This window comes from Falco biarmicus, chromosome 8, assembly GCF_023638135.1.
Source record: "Falco biarmicus isolate bFalBia1 chromosome 8, bFalBia1.pri, whole genome shotgun sequence".
NCBI classification, from domain to species: Eukaryota; Metazoa; Chordata; class Aves; order Falconiformes; family Falconidae; genus Falco; species Falco biarmicus.
In genome coordinates, this window is record NC_079295.1 from 11,969,865 (window position 1) to 11,984,750 (window position 14,886).

The following is a 14,886-nucleotide window of genomic DNA, read 5'->3' on the forward strand; positions in this document are numbered from 1 at the left end:
TAGCAAAGCTCTGGACAGCGGCTCAGATCCAGGTGCGACCCTCAGCCTTCCTTGAGGTTTCCTGTGTGGTCTTGAGCTGGTCTTTTAATCCACTTTGTGTATCAGCTCTGCGGTTGCAAAATGCTGAAGCGTTTCCCAAAATAAAGTGTAGCAGTGACTGAGGTACTTGATACTCATCAACAATGGGAAACAAAGTAACCGGTTAAAAATTAAAATAAAATACAGATGACTACAGTCTGCTCTTTGTCAAAGGCTAGATATTTCCCCCTTTTTGTGCTTAATTTAATAAAAATAAGGTATTAAAAATTAAATTGGATAAAGCATGGTTATAATGCTAGTAGCTCTACCAACTCAGAGGGCTAGTCTGTGTGCCTTAGGATTGTCCTTCCTTATTGGTCCACATTGTGAAATCCTGTAAATGTTTTGGGGAGTTTAAATTCCAGTCATCTTAATTAGTGTCTGAGAGCTGAATGGGTCTTGTTTAAGACCAGTTTTTATGGCCCTCTCTTCAAAGACTGAAATTCAAAAGGGTAACTGAAATGTAGATATGGACTTTACAATGGATCTAAAGGTATTACAGATACTTATATTAGAGACATATGTACAACCTACTTAACAGAGGCACCTGTCATATACTACAAAATGTGTTTGTTTAGCACATGTTAAAAACTACTTGAGATGTTATGTTACTAATATATGGTATTATAGACTGAACAGGAATTAGTTGATGGTATGGTAATAAACTTGGAAATAATATATGATTCTCTGTTCAGAAGCATTTATGAACAGGGAGAAAAACAACTCTGTTCAGAGATTTTAATGAGTCATGGATTTTATCATAAATGAATACTAATGAGCTCCACTTGAAGTATGTGCTTTTTGATGGTTTTTTACGATTAAAACTGTTTGGGTGGTCTGTATTAAATTGAGTTCTCTTACTGTTCAAAGAGAGATACTTTTTAGGTGTGCACATGTTTTGTTGGGTTGTGGGGGTTTTTTTCCAAAGAGGAGGAATTTGTGCTTATATTTTCTGGGGAGTGCAAAACACTGGAGTTTGCAGTTTCATCTATACAGTACTGCCTGCAGTGAATGCTGCTGAAAGCTGAGACTCCCCATGTAATCCTGTTTGGGTTTTGTGTTTTTTTTTTCCAATCTATTAATAGAACAAAATACTAAAATGCTTAAATACACGTCATGAGTAACTGGGCTGCTTTTGAACTGAAAACAAAAGCTGCCTACTGAGATGTTTTTTTTTTTTTTTTTCTTAAAGGCTAGTCCCAGGTGTGTTAAATGTGGACTTTTTTCCTTTTGCTTTCATACTCCTAACCAGGACATACCCAGTGGGACCAATATCTCTTTTGCAGTCATTGCTGCAAGCTATTCTGTGAGAAAATGCAGATTATGCTACTGAGCTGTTCTCTCTATTCTTAGAAATTATTATGATCATGTAAGTTTTGTGAAAAATTGGGAGAGGTAGGTAAAGTATACCCAAGTGGATGCCTCCCACCAGGCAAGGCTTGGAGAAGCTGGCCAAAGTCAGCGCCTGCATGCTCAGCTCGGCGGTGGCTCTCAGTCCTGGCAGCACAGCTAAGGCAGTGCCACAGTAGTGCTTGTCTGCCAGAGCACTGCTTTATTTTTGTCCAGCGATTATCAGGAAGGCTGTCCAAGAGGAGCTAGGGATTACGGGGCAAACAACACAAAGCTGTAGGGAACCAGGTTTTGTCAGTTGTGTTGTAGGCAGATCAGGCTTGCTCATGTAGCTGCCATCTCATCTGCAGGTTTCCTCTAAGAGGCCTTAAAGCAACTCTTGGCAGTTTGAAATACAGTATTTTTGAACATTCTAGCTAAGCTTGATTTTGGGTGTTTCACCAGATGCTGTCTGCTGCCAGTTACTTTGCTTTGCTTATGAAATGCCTTCTAGACAAGGAATAAACATTGGAAGTGCACTTATCTGAAACACTGATAATCTATGAATAAACTGGAAACAGCTGTATTAATTTGAAATGTTATTTGTAGGCCCCTGGATCTGAAATAGTAAATGTAAAAAGCTCCTCCTGATCTCCAGGAATCTCATTATTAGCAGGAAAGCTTCAGGTGTTTGGGATGAGGAAACACAACTCAATTTACAAGGAAAGAAGGCTGGTACAGAGGAGCCTTACAAACCCTCATGCAAATGTAGTTTTATTGTCATTGAAAACGAAAAGATCACAAACAGAAATCCACTAAAAGACAAAACAATCCTACCCGCCTTCCCCCCAGCAAAAATCCCCCAGAACATTGTCTGCAGTGTTGTGTAACAAAAGTGATAGTGTTATGCAAGGGGGGAAGAGTCAAAAAGTGAAAAGGACTATAAACAAAAGCTGGGAAGGGAATGCCACCCTGTGTGCAGGCAGGTTTGTGGTTGGGTTTTGTTGTGTTTATTTTAATAGGGTGCTGCTAGTTACCAACATGAAGACACTAGTTTCAGGATTTAGGCAAATTCCGTTGAGGTAAGTCTGGTAGAGAAGGGTGTAATGTGGAGGTGTTGGGTAAGGACTAAGAAAGTAAACAGAGGTATCAGGGGGGAGGGGAGAGGAGGGCTAGAGGAGCAGGGGTCCTTGGGGAATTAGGGACCTGTAGTTGTGGCCAGAGAAGGGAGTGGGGTGCGGGGTGCAGGAGCGCTTGAGCTATGGTAAACTGCAATTCCCAGCTATATCCCCCTGGGTAATTAAGGCATTAGGGGAGGATAAGCGTAAAGTCACTTTAAACATCAGTTGCTGCACTGTGCGTGTCTGGTACTTGTTTCTTCCCTTCCCTGGTACTTATTTTACGTCAGCTTTTCTTTTTACGATACTTCTTAGTCTTTCAAGCAGAGTACATATTCAGCAGATGAAAAGCAAAATCTTTGCCAGTTTAGTAGCATTTCAGCTGTTCTGGTTTTGAAACCTCAAGTAGTACACAATGGAAAAAATCCTTGAAATGGTTTACCTATGACAAAAAAGCTTTTCCCAGAATAAAAATACAGAGTGTTCCTAAATACCATGTTGCAGTACTTATCTTCTGTCCCTCTGCACTTCCCACCCCCAGCTTTTCCCCCCAGCAAATTATAGGTTTGGCTCTGGAAGTTCACTTCCAATAAAGGTGGAGTGAAATTATTTTTTCTGCTTTCTACCAAAATGAAATTAAATGTGTCAAAATGAAAATTGTACAATTCTTGTGGAGCCAAGTACTTGTACAAAAAAAAAAAAGTTTTTGCAGCTGATACTTTGTTTTTGCTCATATACCAATGACTCTGTGTGGTGGTGGGTGGGGGTGAACTTGCAGAAATGCCAAGAACTGGAGACTGGGACAGTACCAGCCTTTATAAAGTCTTTTTGATGCCACTGAAGTGAGAGCAACACACCTGAAGTGTCTCACATGACTATCTTCAGGGCAGAAACATTGTGTGAAGTTTGCAGGTTGCTGAGTAAGGAGTTAATTGAGCAATTTTTCTTCAAAAGCATTTTATTTATTTTTTTAGCTATATTGTAATTTAAGCATCTTTTGACAGGAGCTCCTAATTGGTGGTTTGTTGGTGCTCTTTAATGTTTGTGGTTCAGTCAGAGGGTACTTTGATTTCTTCACCTCTTTCCCTTATAAGGGGGGGGGGGGGGGGGGGGGGGGGAAGTCCCCCAAACTCAAATCCCTTAAAATAATTTGCTAATTGTAGTAATTGCAATTTAGGAAATTTGAAACTGTACCAGAAGGGTATGTAGTATTTGAGGGACTATGATCAAGTTAAAACACAGCACATTGAAAGTTTTGTGCTGCTAGTTTTTTGAATAGCCTTCATCTTCATATAGGTATGAGATCCACATCTCCAAACTTCTTGTTTGCTTGAGCAGCAGCTCTGCTATGTGTGAATGTTTCCTGCCTTTCAGGAGTAGCAATCTATGACTGTTAAACCACTTGGGCTAGGTAAGGTAGATGGTGAAATTGGAATAGTTATAAACTCATGGCTCAGTGTATGTAGATATCAGGCTGACAGTGTTTTTCTGAGAGAGCTCCTTGGAGTTCCCAGGGACAGATCTAACATGGGGATTCCCCTGAGTCCGTAGAAACCTCCCAGAGAAAGTGTGGGCTTCAATTCTCTCCCCCTTATATTTTAGCCATTCTAAATCACTTTGAGTTACTATAGTTATTTGCCATACGTTGGGGAGGGGGGTGGGGGCAGGGGCATGGGCATAGGTGTCTGAATCCATACTCCTTTGAATTTAAAAATTCTTGTTACTGCTAGGTCTTAAAAGAGTGGAAAGACACAACTCCACAAGTCAGCCAGATGCCGAGAGCATTGCCGAATCACCAGAGCCTTTGTGATTTGGAGCTCCAGATCTTGTCAGTGCCTTTCTCTCTCTGATGCTAGTAACAGGGCTCTTACTGAACAGCTGTCCACCGGGGAGGATTTTGTGCTGAACTCCTCTATAGTTTGAAGTTACTGGCTCATTGATAAAAGTTAAAATCCTGAGGATTTTAATAGCATCGTTTAGAATTAGCATCAGGACCACCAAGCCTGGTCCCTGTGGTGCTGGGTAGATAATGTACAGAGGTGAAAACCTTATGGTTGAAGTATATGTGAAGCAATGAAAGGTGAATAAAGCATATGGAGACTGTCTAGGCAGTACTGGAGCATGTGGCTCTTTGTTTTTCTTTGTGTTTTTAGGGTTAAGGAGAAAGTATCCAGACTGGTACTTCTCAGCTCCTTAGGTTTCCACACCTCCCTTTGAATGTTTCCACCTTCGGTGTGAAACCTGTAGTTATAAACAAGCTAAGGCTTCAGACGGGGAGTTTTCTTTTCTTAAGACCCATACATGGCAGTCTCAGAATCATTGACCCCTTATGGGATCTGCGCATTGAAAATTGCTGAGCTAGGCAGTTGCTGTGGAGATCAAAGAAACTGAAGACTTTAAAAGGACGGCAGTGGAAACACTGCTCAACTAGTACACCAGTTAAATAGAGAATTTACTGTGGAATTACTGTGCTGCACTCACTTTTGTTAGTACTCTCTTACTGCTTCTAGTTTTGTCTCTAGCTTCTTAACGAAGAACTGACAGTAGCTTATCTTTCAGGCTTCTCCAGGCTGTGTTCAATTAGATCTTTCATAGGGTCTATTTAACCATCTCCTAAACAAAGCTGCAAGTACAGCATTAAGGCAGTGATTCCTGCTCTGTAGGCTGTGGAATAGATACAGCATGACATAGCAGTATAGCTGCTGACAAGAAGTGGTAAAGGCTGACACTGGTCTTTTGATCCCACAGTTTGGGAACCCTTCCTCTAAGCTGTGGCAAGCCACAGGCAAAAGGGTTTGTAAAGGAAGAGTGTTTGTCTTTACTGAAATTGTTATCAAAGAATATTGTCTGTGCATTATGCAGGCAGTGCCTGATGAATAAAACTGGATATAAAGGCATGGGAATGATATTTTTTTTTTTTTTTTAGGTAACAATTAGAACTTACAGCTCTCTGGTTTTAAGGCATTAGTCTTGATGATTGGTTTCTAAAGTGTGTTTGTGAGAATATATAGTAAATTAATTCATCAAATGCTTCCTTTTATGTAGATTTACATTAAATACATTTCTCCCAATAGTGCCTCTCAGTTTATTTCAGAGTGTTTCATCATGTGGTAGGTGTTCAGCTTTGCTGAACTTGTAATAGGTAGCTGCTGCATAGCTCCCATTTCTGTGATACTGTTGGTGCTGACTCATTTAAGTATTAAAAAACCCCAAACTGGAATGAAAACTAAACACAACTCAAAAAGTAACTTATCTTCAGAGCAGATTAAAGTAAAACCCAGCCAGAGTTCTGGGGTGGGAATTTGTGCATGTGCATCTCTGTGTGTGCATGTACTTACACATACACTCGCACACATATTTTAAAATCCATCCTTCTGGTCACATGGCTTATGGTCATGTTTTCCAGTTTGGGCAAGGTTAGATGACAGTCTTGAACTTTGTGAGTCTTATTTCTCAGACTGATAGGATCAGGAATGCAGTGAGGTATGAACACTCGCTCCCCTGAGAGGTAAAGGCTTTCATTGCACATGAAACAATCTCTGAATGAAATAAAGAAAAAACAGAAAGAGTATTCATTCTTGTTTGACTTGGTAGGGACCATAGTCTATCCATGTTCTTTAGACAATGTCATTTTTTTATGGGATCTTTGAATAATGTCAAAAGAATGAAATATCTGACAGAGTTGTTGTATTTGTACTGTGTCATGAAAATGAGAAATTTACGTGGCCCGTGTTATTTTCAGGTTTGCTGTAAACTACCTACCGTAGTTATAATGACACCAGCCCTCAGAGAGGCAGCAACAAAAGGTCATGGTATCCACTTGTCACCTTCTTTGTCCTCTAGAGCTATGGAGTCTGATACAGCTTTGTGCATGGAAAATTCCAGAGCAGTGGAAGAGAAGATAAAAGAGGACTCCATCGCACAGATTACTTGCTCAGTCCTGGGGTTCCCCACTGCTGAGCCCAACCTCAGGAATGATATCTTCAGTGTGCAGAATTATGGTTCTCCACCATCCTCCAAGCACTATCAGTCTGTCTTGTTAATGAGTACAAATTCTGCGTTTAGCAACAAAACCGGTAAGCAAATGAAAGCGGGAGAGCCCAGTTGCTCCAAGATGAGAAAGTCATTACATAATGGTGCTGACACATCATTTGGTCAGATTAGTCATTCAGAACCTGAGGAACAGGTCAAAGGGGAAACATTTTCAGAGACCACATCTCCGAATTTGGCAGAAATGCAGAGACTTTTGGATTCAAGTGTAACTGAATCCAGTAGTGCAGAAGAAATGCAGCTTTTAAATGGTAAATGGTACAAGAAGAATGGTTTTTTGGGTAGGGCTTTGGAAGTCTGCGCTGAAACAATAAAAGGGGATTTATTACACCAAATTCTTCGTGGGCCTTCAGAAGGGATTTTGAGCTGCACCCCAGAGGAGGTGTGTGCTCGCTTACTCCAGTGTGTCACTAAGCAACAAATGGAAATCAGTCGCGCCAAAAGAACTCAGAAACGTTTACAAATGCTCCTGGCAAAGCATGTTATCAAACACTGTGATCAGCAGCTGAAATGCTTCGTGAAACATCAGCTACAAAGAATGAAGGTTTTCCGTGAGCCAACCAGATTTTTGAGCGGTAGCTCCCTCAGGTGCACTGAAGGTTGGCATGAAAACAGCACGACTACTTTGGAGAGTAGTTTGAGTACGGACATACAGAACGGAGTTAGCATTGCACCAGGTGAAGTCCGGGGGTTTGCACTTTCTACTGGAGGGCTGCTGTCTCGTGTGGAGAAGGATCTGGACTCTGATGCAACATGTAGCAGCTCAGATGAAGATGGTGAGGAACAGACTGTAAGAACAACAGTGGAAGCGTAAGTGTTAAATTCCTGCTAGACTCATGTGCTTCATGCTTATAAATCAAGATGGAAGGGTCTAGACCTGCAGATTCCTTCTTGTGTGAGTAACCTCACTCAGTGGATAGTCCTACTGAAATGAGCAGGACTACCTGTGTGAACTAGGTTTGGCAGGGGCCAGACAGAAAGTAAGCTCTTCTCCTAATTACAGCATTTAAGGAATGGTTACTAGACTGTAGAGAGCTAGATTTTGTACTGCACTCTATCAGTTTGCATTACATTAGTACTGCTAATTATTCAATACTCAGTTGGTGCTGTAAATCAAATAGTGTTAGCAGTGCTGTTAATGATATTTTTGGATGGTATGAAAATAATTTTAATTTTATTCTGGAGTTATTAAGAATTAGTCGATGTTAGGATCTTGAAGTCCACTGTGATGTGATCAATAGTAAAAATGAACACCTGATGCAAGTGTCAAGCCATCCAATATTTGGGGATTATATACTGAAAAAGTTTCATTCTTTGAATTATAATTTTAAAAATGTTAATTTACTTACTGCAGTTATTTTGCTACTCTGAGTGAAGCTAACAGTGGTGTTTTTATTGTTGCTGGTATCTTTTTCAAGAAGAACCAGAGGGAAATTAATAACATTAATATTGTCTTGCATTGGCCCAGCTCCTGTCAGCATAACCTATTGTAGGTTTGAAAATCTCTGATGGTACAGCCTCTTTTGCTTTTCTTCCCCCCCCCCCCCCCCCCCCCTCTTACCTTGCTACATTATTAACGCAATCTCTTTGGTCAAGACATTTTAGCAAGCAGTGAAAGGACAGCTGCTTTCACCTTCCTACAGCTGGAAAGAATGGAGTATGTCTTAAGGACTGTTAGGAAGTGACAGTCAGGACAGTGACACATGGAACAGAGCTTCACACAAATGCAGGAGCTGGGTAGGAGCTTCATAGCACCTGTATTTCTAGCACTTTAAGTCAGGACTGGTTTTGTGTTTCCTGATCTCTTATACTTTCTGCCGTTAGGGAGTGTCCAGAAAGACTTAAGAGTGACACTGGTGTTTGAGGAAAAATAAACACTTAACATATTTCTTAGTCTGTTTCTTGAAAAGCATAATGTTCAGAAGAAATCAAGGAAGCTCCATCTTAATTGGAAGAGAGCTGTGACCTGTTACATGTTACAGCTTCAGTTGGGGAAGCTTCAGTATAGCGTGGTTGTATCAAATCGCTGCTGTGTTCCGTTAAAGTCTGTAGGCCTGGAAATCAGAGAAGAGAAAAAGTGCAAAGTAAGAACTAGTTTTAATTTTATTTTACATTTTGTCAGAATGGTAAATACTGTACCAAAGTCCAACCAAAGTGTGATGACTTGCCAGCTAAGTTAGTATCACCTTAAATATTTGAGTTTGCAAAAGAATTATTCTCCCTTTGAAATATTTTGATGAAAAAACAGCATTTTTGCCTCTTCCCAGCGTAGGAGAATCCACATTCCTCTCCTAGATGATAATAGCTCTGCCTCTGGGATTCTTATCTTGTGATTACATGAACTGAAAAAGAAAAACTGATGAGAAACTCTTGATTCTTGAAGGGTAGTGGATAATGTAAAACTTGGACCGAGCTTCTCTGTGAAGTTTTTCTTTTTCTTTCTTGCCAGGGACATTCAAGTTTCCAACTGCCTGTCAGTCTTCTACCTTTATTTCTTCCTGTGGCTTTTGAATTCCTGAAGTTATCTTTCCACTTAAGGCCTACTCGGGTTGTTCTATTGCACTGACAAAAAATCCACGGAGGATTATTAAATACAAAGGCACCACCTTTGGCGCAGGAAATCCCCAAGCTGCTGTTGCTGGCAGCTGAGGGTGTATTCTGGAGAAGCACTGCTCCCTCCATGCCTGCCTGCCCTGTTGTAAGACTGTTATCTTGGCCACTGCGAAGAGGCAGGAGACTGGGTAGATCATCTATAGTCTGACTCAGTGCAACCCTTTATTTGTGGGTTGGTTTTTTCCCTCCCTTTTTTATGTTCTTACTGCTGAACAGCAGTCGGGCAGCAACGGTGACAAGGTTAGCGATGTACATTAGCTAAGGCCTTGCAGCATTGGCACTGTGAGGATCACTGCTGTTTGAACTGTGCTGCTGGGCCAGCAAGCTCAGAGTTAAAGTACTACCTAGTTTAAGTAGAAGACTCTTGTCTGTTTGTAAAGGCTGAAGCAATAGCTTGAATTAACATTGCAATGAGGACTGGCTGTCTCTTAGTTGAATTTGTCATTATCTTCAGCTTGGAATGGTTTTCTTCATTTCTCCAACTACCCTAAGATTTGTCTTTATGGGTAAAAAGGCTGCACTTTTTCTTCTGGGTGACAAAGGTAAATTGATTATCACCAGCGCAGCTGCTGAGATTTGCAGTTTTCTGAGGTTTACCACTTTAAGGCTTTTTGGATTGCCTTTCACCTCGACAAAAGAAACAAAGTTAACATCCATTTCTATTTCTGCTAAGTGGATTTACATTCTTTGAAATGCCTTTCTGTCCTCAGGAATTGACTCTTAGTGCTTTCCAGAAATCATGTGATCATGTGGGTGAGAGAACACTCGTTTCCTCTCCTGTGGCTTATTTTTCATAGTGAAGACTTCTACTGACCTGGAAAGACTCTTCTTGTGTGATATTCTTAATGCTTAAACTGTAGATGTTATCAGGTTCTGTTATGCACTGATGAATGGGAAAAATGGTTTTGTTTTGCCTATATCACAGTATACTGATTGCATTTAACTTGAGGGTATAATCATGTTGGTGGCTGGTCATTGTCGTGACTGCAGTGCTTTTTATCCTTTTTTGGGGGGGAGGAGGTGTCAATCCAATGTGCATGGGGGGGCAAGAACCTGCAGTTACCATGTTTACCTGAGAACAGTCTGTTTCCCATCAGGAGGGAGAAGTTGATTCCGGCTCCAGTTCTTCACGGTAGGAAAAAACCTGGAGCTATTTTTAGCATTATGAACCCGTTCATTCTCATTATCCTGAAAAGAGTTTTACTCAATGAGTGTTGACATAAGCTTTTCTGAGCTGTATCTCAATGCTTTGTGTCTCAGGTAAGATTGTCTTTATCCATCTATTTCAATACCATTGTTGTTTAGTTGCAAATGGCTGTTATAAGATATTTAGACCATTGTTCATCCTTTGTGCTTTACATAGGTGCTGTCCTCAAGACAGGAAAGATCCTTCATCTGTTGGTGAATTCAGTTCTTCTAGTTGACAATTCACAGTACTTATGTCTAGAAACTCTAGTTTCTAGAATAATTGGAAAGCCTCATTCCATTTCAAGAGCTTAATCGAAACACATTTGGTCCTTTGAGTATTTACTAAAAAGAAATTAAAAAAACCCCAGTTGGTTCTTCTCAGGAATTTTGTCATTTTGCTGCTAGTGTCAGCTCATGAATGTCTTTAACCTGCCACTTTTCATGGAGGATTTCTTAGGCAAAGCACCAGATTTCCATCAGTAATTTGTAGTGTATTCTAGTACCATTCCAGCTTTGGGTGCAGGAAGTTCCCAAGATGCTCATAGGGGATACGGTAGTACTCCCCTTTGGTTTCTCAAAGGCAGAAGTTAGGTGCTGTTCGCTAGCTCCCTTTTAGGCATTAGCAACCAAAGTGGATGGAGGGCCCAAGGAGGGCATCACAAAGCTGACCATAAGTAATTCCTTCAGGAATTCACAACTAACATCAACCACTTGAAATGCAACATGGACAACATTTCACCAGCTGAATTTACTTGGAACTTGTTGATCTTTGTGTTTCATGAAGATGGAAGATTATTCATAGAAACAGTCACAGATTTCAAATAAGGTGAATTGGGGGAGGATGTGAGCTGAAAGTTTTTTTCAGCAACACAGCTCTACTCTGGGAGCTATGTATTACATCCTTCCAGGCCAACTTCACATTGTTATTTGTGTATTTTGTGCGTATTCCTGATGTGTTTAGGAAGTTCTCGTTGTTTACAGTGTACTACAAAAGTCCAATGCTGGGGTGGTTATTTGAGAACCTTTAAAGTTGCAGGGTGTAGAGTTTTTCTTCTACACGCACTATGTGTATGATCTTCTAGAATCGAAAGATAGATCATCTCTGGGGTTTGTCAGACACAGCTGCTTGCTCTATCAAATAGTAATACATGTACCTAATTGATCAGGGAGAAAACCTGCTTACAATAGATTTTTCTGCAAAGTAAGTAGCTCTGTCTACTCATGAGAAGTCCTGTGCCCTGTTTCTCTAGTCCTCCTTCCCCCATCTGAATACAGTCCTTTTGCATCATTTGGTGGGATTTTTCCCTTCAGAGATATTTTCATGCTTTTCCTCTGATTTTTTGGAAGACATGTTTTACTGATTATCCTCCAGCAACCTCAGGCCTGATGAAGAAGCGCTATTATATTTTTCCATGCTCACAGAGTTTATTGTGCCTGGAAACATTTACAATGTGCAGAGATAGTACCCCCCATTCCCCCCTTCTTTTTCCCTTAGACTGCTAGTTGGAAAGGGAGAAGATGGGAAATCTGCTTTTAGTACAAATACTTGGTTGGGAGGGGAGCAGTAAGGCAGAGAGAATACAGGAAGGAAGAAAATATTATGACTAGTATCTCCAGTTCTAATCTGTTTGTTCTAGATTATTTTCCATTTTTCCTAGCATTTTTTCTCATGGCTAATTGAGCAACATCAATGCAGTTCTGCAGGCCTCACTATAGAAGGCACTGCTCAGGGGCTGGGGTTTATTGCTACTCTTTGAGCCACATTATAAGGGGAAGCTGTTTGGTTTTGCAAGGTCAGATCCTAATTTTCCACTCTGAGCTGTAATTTTGCTTCATACCTGATCTGAGAAGTCAGTTCTGTTTTTGGGAAGAGGAGGAAGAAACTCTGCCAGGACTAAATACTGCTCTCCGTTTTTCTTAAGCACAAAACCCCAATTGTTTCCAGTTTTTAAGACTTTTTTAGTTTACAGGTCTGGGAAATGTCTTATTTGCATAGAAAATTAATGTGAGGGCTTTTGAATAAGTATAAATTCACAGGTGCTAATAATGCTGATTTTGGAATGGTTTATACATTGCTTTTTCATTAATTCCGTTCTCTTAATTCTTGGCTCCCATCACTAGGATGTGGGAGGAGAATTGTTACCAGGGAATGAAGGAAAAGATAGCTTTATATTACCTTCTACTTTTTACTCTAGGGATACATGTATTATATCAGAATATTTTCAACCTCACTTGGTTGGATTTCCATAAGATGGATTTACAACTTCTTTAGGGTCCCACATGCATTTACTGGTTTTCTTTAGAGATCTCATGTACAGTAATAATAACTTGCTTTTGAGCAAGACTTCCTTCTCACAATACCAGAGTAATGTTCTTGTGAGTGAGGATTCTGATTTCTAACCTGTAATTACATTAATATTTTTGCAGCTGCTGAAAGCAGACTGAAAGGTTTTAATGAAAGGCAGAAGGTTTAACAAGTTGTAACCTGCAAGGGAATCTCAGAGCCAGGAATGTCAAAGCTTTTGAGCTGGATAGGTGTTGGATGCATATTAAATAAAAAACTTGGCATTACTTTTCTGAATGGCAATTTAATACACAGTGAACATAGTATAGTAGAATAGAAAATAATAATCAGACACACGCGTGTACATGGAAACCTCGCATGCTTAATTAAATGGTAGACAAGAGTTTAGTGCTTAGTGTCAACTGCTGATTAATCAGTGCTTTATGGCTAGCTTTTTTTCTTTTGCTGTGAAATGTGTTTGCTTTAATTAAAATATTTGTTTACAAACAATAGTGAACTGTCTTTTTAACACCTTGTAAAGTGAGGGCAGCATTATTTCATTTTATAGATAACTCTGATTTCATGAGAACCTACTTCAAAGGGATACATCCAGTGCCTTTGAAAATCAGCATACGTGGGCCCCTGATACAGGAAATCATTTAAATGCTTTCCTTTTCACATGAAATAAAGAAGTGTGCGTAAAGATTTCCCAAAATAGGAATGCTCTCCTGTAACAGGGTTTCATTCATACAGCTAAATATGGGTTAGGAATGTAACTTTAGATGTTGGATTTAAATATATTGACCTGTGCTCTTTTTTACTGAAACTGAAATAAGTGTAAATTATTTTATTTTCATCAAAAGATTTTACCTAGCTGTTGTGGGTGCAAAAAAGTTTTCTGTTGGGAAATTTAAATCAATTTAATTTTCAGTTAGCAAAATTTTAATTACTGATTCTGGTATTGAAAAAAAATAAACCTGAACATCCATGTTTGAATATATGAGCATTATAACACACACCCCTCCCTCCCTGCCCAAGGGGGTAGACTGGGAAGCAGTGAAACTCCACCCCAAGCTCCTACAAAATGCCCAAACCAAGAAGGCTGCAACTGTTCAAACCTACGTTCATTATAGTCTCCACTCCCTGTTCCTGCAGACCAGACTGTAGGGTTTTAACCTTGTCACAAACTCCATCCCTGCCCTGCAAAGCAGACAGCCAAGTACTAGTTGGTTCCTCCTCTGCTAATCGAAGCGTGCTTACAGCAACTGCAGGGGGACCAAAGGACTCTGTGATGTACCGGTGTGTTCCCAGGGCAGATGCCAGGTCACTGCTGGGGCAGCGCTGCGAGGGGCTCACCCCGACCAGGGCTTTCACACTCGGCACGGCCCCTCTGCAGCTTCCTTTGGGTCCCGCAGGTCGGGTGGGTCCAGGCTTCAGGGCTTGGAGTAGGACCTGTCCCAGCTCTGCTCAGCTGCCCTCCCACCCAGAGGAGTGCTTTGGGGTTCTTCCAGCTCTCCTGTTAGCCCATTCCCCGCAGCACCCCCCCGACAGTGGTGGGCCTGTTGTTCACACCACCTGACATCAAGGCACATCCCCTTCAGTGAGGTGAGGGACAGCAGGAGGTGAAGGTTAGTGTGTGATGGTGCTTTTGCTGCTGTTGCTCCCCGTTTCTCACCCAATTGCTCTGCTGTGGGCTTCCCCCACCAGTCACAGCCACTTCTGAGTCTCCTCTCAGTCCCTGCCTGGGCAGTTTTCCCCTGTTCTGCAGGGCTGCAGCCCCTCCACTACCAAAAACCAGCTGATGATTTCCAGCGTGTCTGGCATGCAGGTTCTGAATCAACTGTTAGTTGTCTATCCAAAAAGTCTCAAAAAAGAATATGCTTTGTATTCATTTTGACATTGAAATCTGATACTGTATATAGCTAGAAAGAAATTAGTTATAAGCTGGAATTAATTATGTGAATTTCACCTATTCCTTTTGAGAACAGATGTATAAATTTGGGGACCAGCTTCAGTGGCTGGACAGCATTGATATGCTACTTGTATGCTGTAATAACGTTCCATTTGCACATGTCTTTAAAGGAATATATTGTAAGCTCTATCGTATTTTATGTTGCGCGTGAGATCCAGACATAGCACTACTTTCTTGATTTCTTTTTCAAGGCCAGTTGTGTAATAGTTACAGAGATTTCTAGGCCTGTGTTCCCGGTGTTTTGTTGTTAGTCT

The 14,886-nt window shown here is 40.7% G+C and overlaps 1 protein-coding gene across 6 annotated transcripts in view; it reads left to right on the plus strand.

The window, feature by feature from the left end:
• KANSL1L (KAT8 regulatory NSL complex subunit 1 like) overlaps positions 1-14,886 on the plus strand; it is a 66,665-nt gene that overhangs the window by 798 nt on the left and 50,981 nt on the right. For 5 of the 6 annotated variants that reach the window (XR_008823427.1, XR_008823429.1, XR_008823431.1 and 2 more), the window contains exon 2: positions 6,268-7,385. Coding sequence is in view for 1 of the 6 variants with exons in the window: in XM_056348447.1 (XP_056204422.1) it covers positions 6,298-7,385 (1,088 nt within the window). In the remaining 5 variants the exon portion in view is untranslated. The remainder of the gene's footprint in view (positions 1-6,267; positions 7,386-14,886) is intronic. The other variant, XR_008823430.1, reaches the window with a different exon arrangement.